The sequence below is a fragment of the Sturnira hondurensis genome, unplaced genomic scaffold, assembly GCF_014824575.4.
Source record: "Sturnira hondurensis isolate 20B ecotype Veracruz unplaced genomic scaffold, ASM1482457v3 Scaffold0003090, whole genome shotgun sequence".
Lineage (NCBI taxonomy): Eukaryota > Metazoa > Chordata > Mammalia > Chiroptera > Phyllostomidae > Sturnira > Sturnira hondurensis.
The window spans coordinates 1,372,437-1,387,859 of record NW_028075721.1 but is presented as its reverse complement, the minus strand read 5'-3'; the positions used below and the strand labels follow the sequence as shown (position 1 = coordinate 1,387,859).

The 15,423-nt window shown below is 44.1% G+C and overlaps 1 protein-coding gene across 5 annotated transcripts in view; it reads left to right on the top strand.

Annotated features, from left to right (window-relative positions):
* The first annotated feature begins 10 nt into the window (after positions 1–10).
* Positions 11–15,423, top strand: part of PRMT7 (protein arginine methyltransferase 7) — a 47,264-nt gene continuing 31,851 nt past the window's right edge. Inside the window, exons 1-4 of one of the 5 annotated variants that reach the window (XM_037041423.1) lie at positions 11–94; positions 2,636–2,801; positions 6,847–6,883; positions 12,237–12,386. In XM_037041423.1, coding sequence (XP_036897318.1) covers positions 2,707–2,801; positions 6,847–6,883; positions 12,237–12,386 — 282 coding nt within the window. In that variant the 5' untranslated portion in view covers positions 11–94; positions 2,636–2,706. Of the gene's footprint in view, positions 116–150; positions 562–2,593; positions 2,802–6,846; positions 6,884–12,236; positions 12,387–15,423 lie in introns of those variants that run through there. The other 4 variants (XM_037041425.1, XM_037041421.1, XM_037041422.1 and 1 more) reach the window with 4 other exon arrangements.

Here is a 15,423-nt window from a genome sequence, read left to right as displayed (position 1 = left end):
CGCTCTGCTAGCCTAGGAAGGTCCTTCCCCCTTCACGCCGACTGCGACAATGTGGTGGTGGCGGCGGGAGTGAGTACAGCGGTACCCACGGCCGGTGAGGCGCTGGCCATGTTGGGTAGGTGAGATCGCTTCTGGAGTCCGGGATGCAGCCAGCATCCTGTTCTCATCTCCGGGCCTCCGGCAGCAGGGCCTGGCGTGCGCGTTCTCGGATGCCGGGAGGCGCAACTCTGCGGGACCCTTGAGGACCTTTCTAGAGTCCACATGAGGCGGCTCAGAGCGCCGGGGCTGCAGTAGAGCGGGGTTCCGGGCTGGCCCCGGCTCTGCAGTCCTCTCTGATGATTGCCGCTGGCTGGGCCGGTGGGCGGAGCGCCTCCGTGGTGAACTGATTCACAGGACATACCTGGAGTCTCCCCTCAGCAACAGAGCTTGGTGTGGTGGTTTCCATTTCCTCCTTGTAAATGACCACAGGAGTTGACAGCTCTTGGAGAATGAAGAGGGAGTCAGGCTATCTCCTGAATCTGGAGTGCAGTCTCCTTTGGGGAGAGGACAAGTCAGTAATAGGTGAAGAGATTTATACATAGAAGATGATAGGGCCTCACCCATAGAAGTTGTAGGGCATGGTTCCCCTTCTCAAGCATTCACTTAGATTAATACGAAGCCAGTGACTTATCGACTGCTCTGAAAAGACCCCGTGATCCTGAGCAACATCACAGACCAAAAGGGTATCCCACAGGATGAGGATTTCTAGACCCTCCACGAGATGGACCCTATCAACATGTTTGACTCCTTGTTCAGTTTAACTTAAGCTAAACTGATTTGTCCTCTGTGCATGACAGCGTAAACCTTTCCAAAGTGGTGAAGTGCCCTCTTCCCACACCCACCTAAATCCTACCTGACTTTTAAGTCTTCCCCGAACATTAGGTGAGATGTCATTTATTTCTACTATGGCATTTGTGGACACAGTTTTCTAAAGCACCTTACAGATTGAGGTAGTTCTAGGTATTCTGTGTTTTTAAAAGAAATTGCATATAAGGTGTGCAGAGCTCATTTTAGCAATGGTTTTCCAGACTAGGTTGTAAACCATTGGTTACAACCTCAGTTGTAACCTGAATTGAGTTACAAACTCAATTTAGTGAATTGTGATCAAAGAAAAAATAGGATAAGGTATATGAGAGCCTGGCCCATAGGAAGGCTAAATATGTACTGTTTTGTGAAACTTGTGAGTTGTATGTGCAAGTGCGTGTATTGTGACTCATGTAAAATACATTTCTTGCTGGGGTTGTTAGAAGGACTGAGAGTGCTAGGTTATAGAGTGGGTAAGCTGGGGTTGTGTAGAGTTTTACGGGAAGTCAGGTTGACTACTTTGAACCGGGCCAGTGACTGCCTGGGTCTTTTCAGAAGAGAGTGTTTCCCATCCTCTTGTATAAGAATCAGTGTTTACTTAGTCTAGATAATTTCAAAAGAAATTCAATAACTCTGGCCAGTAAAATGCCTCCGGAATATTTAGGGGACCTCCTCCACAAAAAGTGATCAGGTTTCCTGGAGATGGATCGGGGTTTAACCGGAAATGAAGGGGCATGTGGAACACCGGGTGTTTCTGAGTGGTCAGAGGTGGGGCACTGGTAGAGCTCATTCCTGCCTAGACGTGCCTGCGCACTTTGAGCTGTGGTGTTCCTCTGTCTCTCAGAGGTAGATCTCTTTGGGGGAAAAGACCGAGCAAGACATTTTATCTGTCTGGTGTCACTCTTTACCTGAAACAAAGTTTTTTTCAGATGGAGGTTTTTTGAAAATTGCTTTTAAAATTAAATACTGGGTAGATGAGAAGTATTTATTATAAAAAATAGTGAGGCATAGAGAATGACAGTATCATGAACTCCTGTATTCCCACCACCCAGTTTTAGAAAAAGAATATTACTTTTGAAGTCCCCAGGGTGGCTGTCCTTGATCCCACCCTGTTCCTTTTCTTCTTAGAGATTTTCCACGGACCTATTGCCTGCTATGTGTTTTTGTGTGACACCTGAAGAATGTATTGTTTTATTTGCATAATTATAAATTTTATATAAATGTTATATAAGTTCTGTGATTTGCTTCTGCGTGTGTGTGTGATTTGCTCCCCGCCCCCAACATCACATTCCTGAGATTATCCATGTTTGTGTAGAGCTGCAACTTATTTGTTTAGATGAAGATTTTCCTAATTTGTTTGAATTGCTCTATCTTTGTATTTTTCCTTAAACTAAGTGTTTAGTATCCCTAGGTAGTATTGCTCGCACTCCTTTACCACCATCCCAGCTCTGTTCTTTCTTCCCAGCCCTTTCCCGTGCTTTATTTCCTTTCTCACCTGCCTTTATTTGAGGCTGTTCCCAGACCTAACGTTCAAACTAATTTGACCCTGTTATAATCACTGAGGACTGCTGAAGTTTCCACAGAGCTTTATAAACTTACGTATTATAGTTTTTGATGTTATGTGTGGAATATAAAACCAAGTAACTTGCTGGAAAAATGAAAATACTAGTTAATAAAAATTTTTAGTGGCTTTAACCTGTTGGTCAATTTCTTGATTTCTTTATTTCTCTTTTGTTTTCTTGTCTTTTAGAATTTTTTTTCTTTACATTCTTGGTTATTATGATGTGATTAGATTTCTGACCATCTCACCCATTCATAAGAAGTAAGCTGGCAAGTGATAAAACTGAGGAGCTGATTGGCACCATGAAAGTCTTCTGTGGGCGGGCCAATCCGACCACAGGGTCTGTGGAGTGGCTGGCGGAAGATGAGAACTATGATTACCACCAAGAGATTGCCAGGTAACAAGGGCTTGTTCACAGTTGGCTGCAGCTGGGTGGGGTACTTGATCTCAAAGCAGATGCCTTGGAATCCAATCTGATTTGTAATAAGATATCACCCAGTACTTCTGGGTAGGTGTTGGTCCTGAGCAGGTGTGATCAGGCAGGTAGGTTTGTATGAGAGTTAGGCTGAGTTGTGTTTGCGTGGGAGTCAGTGGGTCTGTGTAGTGGAGCAAAGACCCAACATTCAGTAACCATAGGGGAGTTTATGAAAGTTTTCGAAGTGATGAACTGAAAGGTCTTCAGTTCCATACCTAGTCAGTGCACCTGCCTGGGTTGCAGGCCAGGTCCCCAGTTGAGGGTATGCGAGAGGCAGCTGATTGATATAGTATCTTTTGCACATCGATGTGTCCCTTTGTTTCTTCCTCCCTTCCCGTCTCTCTAAAAATAAATAAATAAAAATCTTTTTTAAAAAAGAAAGAAAGATGCTTTTTCTTTTCTTTGAAAAAATGTTTAAGAGCATGTGGGTTCCTGTCATTTAGCAATTATTAAGTGCATACACCATGCCGGCACTGTGCTAGGGCTGTGAATACCAAAATGAAGAAGAAAGGGTTCTCATCCTTAAGAAATAGTGGTTTTGTGAAAGAGACAGACATATAAAAAATTACGGCCCCGTGAGATAAAGACAAGTAGAAATGGGCTCAAAAGTTCATGCAAGCAGCAGGAACCAGCTGGGCTGGGGTCACTGATCTCTAAATGGGGAGAATTGCTTTCTCAGAGGCAGGGATTACATACAGATTTCCAGATGAGCTGTCTGGGGAGTGGCGGGCAGTCCCCCAGTGGCTCCAGTGCCCTGGGGCGTGGTGAGAGGGTAGGGCTGTCTTGAGAGGGTAGGCAGAGGTCATGTTGTAAAGGTTGGTGGAAAATATAGGAAGAAGAACATGATATGCATCTGGTCTCTGCTACTTCTCAGTTCTGACATTGGTCAAGTTACTTGATTTTTCTGAGCCTAAATATAATAATCCTTAATATATAGTATATTGGGTTATTTCTCTGAGCCTGAATATAATAATCTTTAATATACGATATATTGGGTTGGCTGAAAAGTTCATTTGGTTCCCCCCCACCCCCCACCCCCGGTAAGATGGCTCTCTAGTAGTGCTTAGTTGTCTTTAACTTCATTTGAAACAATTTTGTTAGAATGTATTGTGACAGCTGTCATAGGAGTGTGCATTTAAAGAATACTTACCAAAATGGATGAATCTTTGTGTAGTCATTTTAATATTGAAGAAAATAACACTTTTGGAATATTATGCTTTGTATTTCAAGAAAGGTAAAAATGCAACTGAAATGCAAAAAGATTTGTTCAGTGTACAGAGAAGGTGCTGTGACTCGAACATGTCAAAAGTGGTTTGTGAAGTGTCGTGCTGCAGATTTCTCGCTGGACGATTCTCCACAGTCTGGTAGATCAGTTGAAGGTGAAAGCGATCATATCGAGACATTAATTTAGAGCAGTCAGTGTTATACCATGTGGGAGATAGCTGACATACTCAGAATATTCAAATCAATGAAGTTATTGGTGAAAATTTTAAATGTGTCTCTTATATTTTTTTAAAGAGTTTATTTATTTATTTTTAGAGAGAGGGGAAGGGAAGGAGAGAGGGAGAGAAACATCAGTGTGTGGTTGCCTCTCACACGCCCCCTGCCCGGGACCTGGCCTGCAACCCAGGCATGTGCCCTGACTGGGAATCGAACCATAATCCTTTGGTTTGCAGGCCCCCCACCTCAATCCACTGAGCTACATCAGCCAGGGCTCTTTTATTTTATGGAAAAACTAAATGGGCTTTTTGGCCAACACAATAATAATAAGTTTTAATGTAATATGTATCTCATCATAATACCCTTATCTTAGGGTAGTTTGATGATTGAATGAAATACAATATCTAGTACAGAATAAGGGCTCGAAAATATTTCTCTTTAAATACTTTGGACAGTATTATCTGAGTGATTGAGATGTTAAACAGAGGAGAAAAAGGAGTAGTTTGCATTTTGGGACATTAACTGGGAGCAGTGTGGAGAGTGAGTTGGACGGAGCATGGTGGATATTGCAACCCCAAAGTAAAGAGTGGAGATGGAGGAGACAGCTTTGAGTGAGCCTGAGTTTGGTGACTCATAGGCAGTGATGGAAGGGGAAGGAAAATTCAAGAAGCATCAAGATTTCTGGGTAGAGTGGCTAGGTGTTCGAGCTGTTGTTTCCTGAGAGGAAGAACACAGGAGGAATTGGACATTCAGTAGAGATGCCAGTGGACAGATACGTGGATCTGGACCCAATTTGCAGTTGTTAGGGAGAGTTGCAGAGATGGTGTGGAATGAGAAGGGTAGAAGGCCAAAGGAATCCTGGAATAGCCAAGGAGGCAGGAGAGCCAGGAGGGAATGGCCAGGTCACAGAAAGGAGGAGAGCATTCAGGAAGAGGGAGTGTCCAGCAGGGCCAGAGAAATCCTGGATGTTAGCAATTGGAATGGTGCCTGGGGAGAGTGACATCAGTGGAGTGGTGGGAGGTGGGTGGGTGATGAGGCAGGGAAGCTGGTGAGAGCAAGTGCTTCTTAAAAGGAGGAGAAAGGTATAAAGGACCGGATTTCAACTACACAGCTATAGGGGGGTTCAGATGTGAAAATCTTGGTGTGTCATAAAAGAACCTTATTCTTTTAGTGCAGTGCTTCTCAAAGTGTAGGATAAGGCTTGCCTTTGTCACAGTTGCCTGGAACACCAGTTGAAGTGTAGATTTCTGGACTTGCAGCCCGATCTCCTGGGTCAGAATCTCTTTGTGTGTGTGCTGGGAACCTGCATTCAAAATAAGCTCTGCAGTGATTCTGATGTTGACTTGAAGCTGGAGGTCCTCCCTTTGGTTGGAGCGCCTCAGCTCTCACCTAGAACTCTCAGAGAGTATCTTTGGGCTGGGCCTGCGGAGTTCCAAGGACTCATCCTGACCATACTACAGGCTTTCTTTTCTTTCTTTTTTTTTTTTAATTAAGATTTTATTTAGAGAGGAAGGAAAGGAGAGAAGGAGAGAAATATCAATGTATGGTTGTTTCTCGTGAGTCCCCTGCTGGGAACTGGCCTGCAACCCAGGCATGTGCCCTGACTGGGAATTGAACTGTGATCGTGTGGTTCGCAGGCCCGCGCTCAATCCACTGAGCTACACCAGCCAGGCCTTGCTGCAGGCTTTCAAGTTTGTAAATGCTGTGGTTGAGAACATGGATGATCGACTCTCCCTTTAACACTCTATAGTTTGGTAAACTCCTTTTTTTTCCTGACGACAAGTCATAAGGGAAAGTGCTGGGTGCATTCTCCTTAGTGTTACACGTGTGATTATCCAAATGTACAAATATGTGTAAGATTATGTAAAGTATTAGACAAACTGAGTCTGAGTTATTCTGAGGGAAAGAAAATGTGTGATGTATGACAGGATCAGTATGTTAGTGGCTTTGGAGTTAATGTGACTAATAAATACTAGAGCATTCTTAACGTCAGAGGTTCTTTGCTGAAAATAAATATTTGCCTGAGATTTTTTTATGTAGTACCAGAGAATTATAGCATAGAACTGTCAAAGTAAGAAATCCCAAACCCATGGAGAATTTTTATAAGAGTTTATTTGAGCCAAACTGCTGACGTGTGCTGGGGGGCAAGATCTCAAATGCTCCAGGGAGTAACAGGTTTGCAACTTCTCTGCATTTGAAATTGAGGAGCGAAGTAAGATTAAGTGGAGGTGGGAAAAAGCAAGGTGGGAATTGGTTTATAGAGTAGTTAACAAGATTATGTGCTTTATCAAGGTTGGTGTATTTCAAAGGTGTATTAATTTAGGAATTTATGGTTGCATCACCCTGTGAGGTTACTTTCCATACCCCCCCCCACCTTTTTTTGTCCACATAATTCTATTAAAATAGTTTAAAATCTGCCTGGATGATTTGTTCCATCTGATTTAAGAATGCATTTTTATATATGTGTGTGCATATGCTCATATGTTGGTGTTTGCTGAGGTTTCTGATCTGTCTTTTTGTTTTTTAGATCTTCTTATGCTGATATGCTGCATGACAAAGACAGGGTAAGTGTTAAAGGAAACCATTATCTTGACGTGTGGTTTTGAAACCGTGTAACAAGGTGAAAAACTGCCCCTGGCGGGGACGAGGCTCCCCCTGGCGGCATGGTGTTAGAATGACGCTGACAGTGAGTCAGTCTGGTGGAGAGGTTGGGAAACTAGTGCTGTTCTAGCTCTGCTCTTGACCTGAGTGTGAACCTGGAGAAACCAGGGGACCTCTGTGGTTTATTAAGTTTTAAAATAAGTGAGGTGCCCTGGCTGGTGTGGCTCAGTGGATTGAGTGCTGGCCTACAAACCAAAAAGTCACCTGTTCCATTCCCAGTCAGGGCATATGCCTGGGTTTTGGGCCAGGTCCCCAGTTGGGGGCATGTGAGAGGCAACCAATAGATATATCCCTCACACATTAATGTTTCTCTCCCTCTCTTTTTCCCTCCCTTCCCCTCTCTCCAATAAATAAATAAATAAACCTTTAAAAAAAGTAGGATGTACTAGCTGATCTCCATAATCTCTAGATGAAAATTCTCTAATTACACGATATTTCACCTTATGTAGTCAGTTTGTAATTTAAAAATAAAATCTGTAGAGGTCACTGCAAACTGTGTTTTGTAAAGCAGATTTGGGTTTCGTTGCAGAATTGTGTTTCAGCTTTCCTCTGTTCATTTTTCTTTTGTCTGAGTTTTCCTGTTTGAGTTGTGGTCTCAGGGTGTTAGCAATCCAGAATCCCCTGGTCTGCCAGAGTGCTTGACAAGTCGATCTTACCTGGATGGTTTGGAGGCTAGGAGGCCTGAAGGAGAAGGATGCAGGAGAGTTTAAAAACTGAGCAGTCCAAAGCAGGAGAAGGGATCAAGGCATGTGATGAGGCGGGTTGGTCATGAGGCGATGCTGGTGTCTCCTTCGCCCAGCCCTGGCTCCCTGCTCAGCCTACTTTGTGGAAGCCCCGTGATAGAATGGCCTTCTTAAGCATCATTAGTGCATAAGCACCAGGTGCCTCCCTCATTTTCTTTACATACCTAAGTGCCTTAGGATGTGGAATGAACATTGCTCTTGGCTTTTGACTACTCCTCTCTGGCTCAAATGGTCGTGGCTTCTTATTAGATTCTTGGGGCTGTGAGCCTCTCTGATTTTAGTGTCATGTACAAAATGCCATTTGTCCCAGCTTCTAGGGAATTTGGACAAATGGCATCCATCCAGTCGGCCAAACCAGAAAGATGGCATCCTTTTCCTCATTTGAGCCTGCAGCGTGTCATCAAATTCTGTGCCTCTGTCAACCCCACCACCCTCTCAGCCCTCATTTATTGGCGTTGGCCCCCCTTTCCTTCCTGTCCACGGCAGCCCATGGTTTCTTCCTGCAGTGCCGACTGACCATGTTACTCTTCTGCTTTAGCCTTTCAGTGGCCTCTCATTGCTTTGGGGATAAAATGCAAACTCCTTGGCAGAACATTCATAGCTCCTTGTTGTTTAACCCTTTAATTTCTGCTCCTCCTCCCCAATTCTGCACACCAGGAAGTGGGATCAGAACTTGCTGGTTAGTGACAGAGGTATGTAGACATGCCTTTCTACACTGTCGCCTGGTGCCTTACGTTTTGTTGTTGTTTTAGAACAACTGTCGTCCCGTAACATTATCTCATGTCTGTTTGCCGTCAGTCCCGGTGCCCACCCCAGCCAGCTGTTGATCTACTTTCTGTCTATTGTTTGCCTTTTCTGGAAATTTCCTATAAAGAACTTATATGATATATATCTTAGGTGTCTGGTTTTCTTCATCATATTTTTGAAATTCATATTGAGAGTGTGTTAGTATTTATTTTTATTGCTGAATAATATTGCACTATATGGATATGGATATAAGTACTACATCAATAGGAGGCCTTGCAGACAAGTTATTCTGTGCCATGGAGATGTGGGCGAAGCTTCAGAGAGTTCAGAATGAATTAAAAGTACAAGAGTTTGTTTGGGGAGCCTGGTGTGATCACTGTCTCCTACACGGCAAGCAAGTTGTGTGCATGAAGTTGTGCACACGGGTGGAGACCATTCTGGAAAGGACCTCAGTGGGAACTGAGGACTCACTGTCCTGACGGGAGTCAAGGTACTGGTGTGATGCTTACTTACCTGGAAGCACGCACACCTATGAGCCTTCAGGTACTTGAGGGAAATGCTGCATCTCTCAACAAAGCTGGGTATTGAGAAAGGATGGGCAGCAGCCCTGACCTCCCAGGAGCAGACGGGTGGGCGGGGAAGGTGTTGAGCTCCAGTCCCTTTCCCCAATCTTAGGCAGCGGGAGTCAGCCCTCCAGGGATGCTTCTTGGAACCTAAGGAGCAGGTCAGAACACCAGATGATCTGGAGGACTTTCACTGGACAGGGAAGTTGGTGGGAGACGGGGCACTGACTGAAAAAGACCAACGTCAGAGAACATTCTCACCTCTATCCTGCTCCTGCCCTGGCCAAGGTTTTTAAAAGCTGTTGTTGATATATACAATTGCCGTTGATTTGATTTGTAATCCTGTAATCTGAGATCTCTTAATTCTAATAATTATCTGTAGGTATTTTGGGTTTTCTTTGCAGACATTCATCTTATCTGAGAAAAATAACAATTTTGGTTTTTTTCTAGACCACATCTCAATTCTTCTTGCTCTGATGCTGTGATTTTCAACTGATGTGCTACAAGAAATTTATTTAAAGATTTTATTTACTTGTCTGTAGTGAGGGGGAAGGGAGGGAGAAAGATTGATGTGCGATAGAACATCGATTGGTCAGTTACCTCTCACACGCCCCCAACCTGGGACCTGGCCTGCTACCCAGACATGTGCCCTGATCAGGAATCGGACCAGCAACCTTTTGGTTTGCAGGGTGATGCTCAACCCACTGAGCCACACCAGCCAGGGGAAGCAAGAATTTTTAAAATATACAATACTTGACTATTTAGTTGGGGGCACTGACCTCTTTTCCTCTAGATCGTCAAATGAAACAGTGGCAACAGCCAACACAACAATAGCCATTTGGTGTGAATGAATCAAAATTATACTTTTCATCAGATCAAAATATATATTTTTTGGTGCGTGCCAAAGAATTAAGTAATTAGTTTATGTGTGTCCTGAGATGAAAAAGGTTAAAAATAGCTGTTCAAGTGTATTGGGTAGAATGTCTAATTTCATGTTGTCTGCTTCATGTTACCTTTTAAAAAATTGATTTGCTAAAAGTTGTTCATGATCTCCTAGTCTGTCTAATATCACAACATGTATGTTGATATTATCCACTCCCCTGATCTCACACCCCCTCTGTGTTCCCAGTTTTTGGTTATTTATTCTTCTTTCTATTTCTTTACATTTTTTAACTAGTCTTACCAGTTCATTGATTTTATTAGTCTTTCGAAATAACTAACTTTTATCCTTGTTGATCTCTAGATTTGTTTCTTAGTACATTAATTTTTTTAAAAGAGTTCATTTACTTAGTTTTTAGAGAGAGAGGAAGGGAAGGAGAAAGAGGGAGAGAAACATCAGTGTGCGGTTACCTCTTGTGCACCCCTGCTGGGTACCTGGCCCTCAACCCAGGCACGTGCCCTGACGGAATTGAATCAGTGACCCTTTGGTTCACCGGCTGGTACTCAGTCCACTGAACTACATCAGCTAGGGCCGTAGTTCATTGATTTCTGTTCTTTGTTATTTTTACTCATTCACTTATTTGGAGTTTATTTTGGCAGTCCTCTTTCTAAATTTTTGAGGTGTATTCTTACCTCATTTTTGTCTTTTCTAATACATTTTGCTCCAAATATTGCTTTAGCCATTCCATGAGTTATGAAATGTAATTTAAAAAATTATTTAGTTCTACTTTCTAATTCCCGTTTTATTTAGTCTTTTACCTGTGAATTTATAAGTTTTTAAATAGTTATTTTTTTCAAAAAGATTTTATTTATTTTCAGAGAGAGAGGAAGGGAGGGGGAAAAGAGGAATAGAAACATGTGTGAGAGAAGCATCGATCAGCCACTTTTTTCATTCCTCCAACTGAGGACCTGGCCTGCAGCCCAGGCATGTGCTCTGACTGGGAATCGAACCTGTAGCCTTTCGGTTTGCAGGCTGGTATCCAGTCCACTGAACCACACCAGCCAGGGCTAGAATGTCATAATCTTCCAAAATCTTTTTTTTTAATTTTATGTTTGTTATTGAAATTTCTAACTTGATTACTCTATGGTCAGAGAATATTGCCCTTTTGATACCGGTTCTGCATTAGTTATCTACTGCTGCATAACAAATTATCCCAAAATGCAATGGCTTAAAACGGTTATTATCTTAGTGTCCGTGGGTCAGACATCTGGGTTCCACTTGGCTGGGGCTCCTGGCTCTGGGTCTCACAGACTGTGATCAAGGTGTCAGCTGGTAGGATAGTCATCTCCAGGCTCCCCTGGGAGTGGATTCACTCTCAACTGTTTGACCTCCTAATATTCTGTATTAATTTTCTAAGTGATCAGTACACTTTAAAAGGAGTTACAAATATCTTCTCATGAGTTTTAGTTATTGTCAACAGAAGGTACTTATTCAGCCAGACTTACAGATGGAAGATATATCTGTTAAGTCACTAAAGACCAGAACTAAAAACTTTCATGCTGCAAAGAAATAATTTTTCAAGGGGGAAAATATATTTTAGACAAAGCCTGCATGAATTGGAGTCCAGTAAGGGAATCAAAAGCCACACTACATCTTTCAACAGAGGGAGTTGCTCACACAGGTGTGGGAGGACTGGGAGGCAAAGGAGAGGACCGAGGTAAACTTGTGATGGGAAGGGCAGGAAGCAGCTTCCTTGCCTCAGGCTGGGGAAACAAAGGGAGAAGATGGAGGTTTTCAGAATCTAGAAGCTCAGAGGAGCAGTCCTGTGGAGCTGGTGCCTGGATCTCCCAGGGGGGCCTCTGTTCCAGTGCTGCTGCTACCTCAGAGGGGCCGGTGCGTTGGCGGGAGCCCTGCCAAGAGCTCTGGAACCAGCCGCTGTGCCTGGGAGGACACCGATGAGAACAGCAGCCATACAGGAAGGAGCAGCCTTTTTCCGTCCTACCTTCCAGTCACCCTCTAGATCCTTGTGTGTCTGTACCTAACAGCTGGAAAAAGGAGAAGGTGTTTCCAGAGCCCCAGGCCCGGGATCACCAAGCAGACTATGGAAGAGCGGTAGCAGGGGGAGACGGGCTCTTACTAAAGGGCAGGAGGCTGACCCGGGGCCCTGGCGGTCTCAGGGGCTGCCCCCCAGGGGGCCAGGAGGGCCAGGAGGTCGTGACTGACACTGCTGCGGCCAATTGTGACTCCAGAACTTCATGAAGCACCTTTCTACTTACTTATAATAACTACTATGAAGTGACAGCTATTTCTCCCTTTCTCTTAGAATATAAAGTACTACCAGGGGATCCGGGCTGCTGTGAGCCGGGTGAAGCACAGAGGGCAGAAGGCCTTGGTTCTCGACATTGGCACCGGCACCGGACTCTTGTCAATGATGGCAGTCACAGCAGGTGCCGACTTCTGCTATGCCGTCGAGGTAAGTCACAGTCATCAGGTGTGTCCCACTGCTTGTGTGGGAAGTCTGTTAGGCGCCTTGCACTTTGCCTCTCCATTTGTTCACAGACATCCCTGGAGCGCTCCTCAGTCTCGAGCACAGGGCCAGGTTCTGAGGCTGTAGAACTGAACCAGATACAATATCTTCCTCCAGGAGCATCTTTTCTCCTTGGAAAACAGTGGTTCTTGCCCCAGCCGGTGTGGCTGGGTTGGTTGAGTGTTGTCCTGAAAAGCAAAAGGTCATCGTTTTGATTCCTGGTGGGGGCACACGCCTGGGTTGCAGGTGTGATCCTCTGTTGGGCATATGCAAGAGGCAACCGATTGATGTTTCTCTCCCTCTCTTTCTCCTTCCCCTTCCTCTCTCTAAAAATAAATAAACTCCTTCAAAGAAAAAGAAAACCAAACAGTGATTCTCAGTCTTGGCTGCATGTCAGGATCTTCGCATCAGTGAGGAGCTTTAAAAAATACTGATGCTTGTCGGGGTGGGGGGAAGGCTGAAGGTGGAGGAGGATATGGGGGTGGTAAACGGTAATGGAAAAAATACAATAAAAAATGAACTATTAAAAAAAATACTGATGCCTAGCTCCTCCTCCAGATTTTGATTTAATTATTCTGAGCTGTGACCTGGGTATTGGGAGTACTGAACGTGGTCCAAGGTTGGGATGCACTGCTTTATTTTATTTTATTTTTAAAAATATTTTATTTATTTTTTAGAAAGAGGGGAAGGGAAGGAGAAAGAGTGGGAGAGAAACATCAATGTGTGGTTGCCTCTCATGTGTCCCCTACTATGGACCTGGCCTGCAACCCAGGCATGTGCCCTGACTGGGAATCGAACCAGCGACCCTTTGCTTCACAGGCCCGTGCTCAATCCACTGAGCTAGACCAGCCAGGGCCCAGGATACACTGCTTTAAATGTCCCTGCAGAGCCAGCTGTCTTACCGTGTTTACCCATAGTTTTGCAATCTGCCATTTCTTTTCCATAATAAAACATTAAACATATGGCCCTAGCTGATGTAGCTCAGTGGATTGAGCGCGGGCCTGGAAACCAAAGGATCATAGTTTGATTCCCAGTCAGGGCACATGCCTGGGTTGCAGGCCAGTTACCAGTCGGGGATGCATGAGAGGCAACCATATATCGATGTTTCTCTCCTTCTCTCCTTCCCTTCCTTCTAAAGATGAATAAATAAAATCTTTAAAAAAACATTAAACATATGTTTCTGATAATGCAAATAATATTATCTTTGTAGAAAATTTGTTAAGTATAAAAATAGTGTGTTAATTCAAAGTTAACCATTGGTAAAATTCTGGTGTATATTCCAAGTTTTGGATGCAAAACTTGGTTCACGTAGTGATCGAGTTGCAAACAACAGAGTCCCAGAGTAATGGTAGCTTAACCAAAGTAGAGGTGTCTGCTTTCTCATAGGAAGTTTGGAAGTCAGCGCTGTAGGGTGTTCTCCCAATATTCCCTTCAGGTGCCTCTCCTGCCATCTCTACAGCACGGCCCTCATCCTCATGACCACGGTCTAGAAAGGTGGGCGTTTTCAGCTAGGGAATACCGTGGTGTGTTTGGGGACCAAGGTCATCCAGAGTCTCAGCAAAGGGTGTCATGGTAGACAAAGCCATCTGCAGGACCTGAGTGCCAGGGTAAAGAGTATTGACTCTATCATCTTGAGTTAGGTGTTTTTTGCTTTTTAAATATTTTACTTATTTATTTTTAGAGAGAGGGGAAGGGATAGAGAAAGAGAGGGCGAGAAACATCAGTGTGCAAGAGATACACCAGTCAGTTGCTTCTCACACTCCTCCAACCGAGGACCTGGCCTGCAACTCAGGCACCTGCTCTGACTGGGAATCGAGCTGGCGACCTGTTTTGGTTGCCAGGTGCTCTCACAAGCTGGGGCTCAGTCCACTGAGCCACACCAGCCAGGACTCGAGTTGGGTGTTCTTAACCTAAGATGAGGATAATGGGCTTCAGGTCTCCATGAAAGAAAGTCCTGAGAATTGTATGTGTATGTACATGTGCGTGTCTATGGGACTGTCTTCGTTGTACAGTTGTCTCGGGATTTCATAAGAAGGGTTAAGAGCCACTTCTCTGCCTTTTGGGGAGTTTTCAAGGTTTTTGGGCAGACACAGAGAAAACTGTTTTAGGGTGATTGCCTTGATATCTTCAAGTAGATTTTATTCTCATTACCAGTGAGGAAACTAAGATGATAGGATAAAGACTTAGTTAGGTCTCACAGTTAATAACTAGGAGAGCTGGAATCAGAGCCCTGGTCTTCGGGGCCCTAATTATGGAGCTTACTCAACAGTGATAGCTTTTTTTTTTAAAGATTTTATTTATTTATCTTTAGAGGGTAAGGGAAGGAGAAGAGAGGGAGAGAAATATCAATGTATCAATATATGGTTGCCTCTCATGCGTCCCCTGCTGGGAACTGGCCTGCAACCCAGGCATGTGCCCTGACTGGGAATCGAACTGTGATCCTTTGGTTCACAGGCCCGCGCTCAATCCACTGAGCTACATCAGCCAGGGCCAGTGATAGCTTTTATGGGAGGGTGTGTGTGTGAATGTGTGTGTGTGAGAGGGAGAGAGTGTGAGTTTTCTAACATGAGCATCTGAGGGGGCAGCGATGCCCTAAACTAGTAAGAGGAACTTGGAAGAAGATGCTTACTTCATGGGGAAGAATGGCATTTCATGTTGGGTGTGTTGAATATGTATGGACTGCTGGTTAGAAATAGAGTGAGAACATGTTTTTTGACAGATTGATTGGACTGTGCTCTGGGGTTTTCCATATTCCTATCTCATTTAATTGAATTTCTGATCCTCCCTTGCTGCTCTAGCCTGTGATTTCTGTGGCAAATGCCTATAAAACAAAGCATGGTCCTGGCTTCCTCACTTTTTTCTTTTTAAGAGCAAGAACTTTCCTAGGAATCTCTAGCAAACCTTTCCTTTGGTGTCATTGGCCAGAATAAGGTTAAATCCCATTTAACTTCCCTCATCCCTGGCAAGGAGGGTTCAGTTGCCC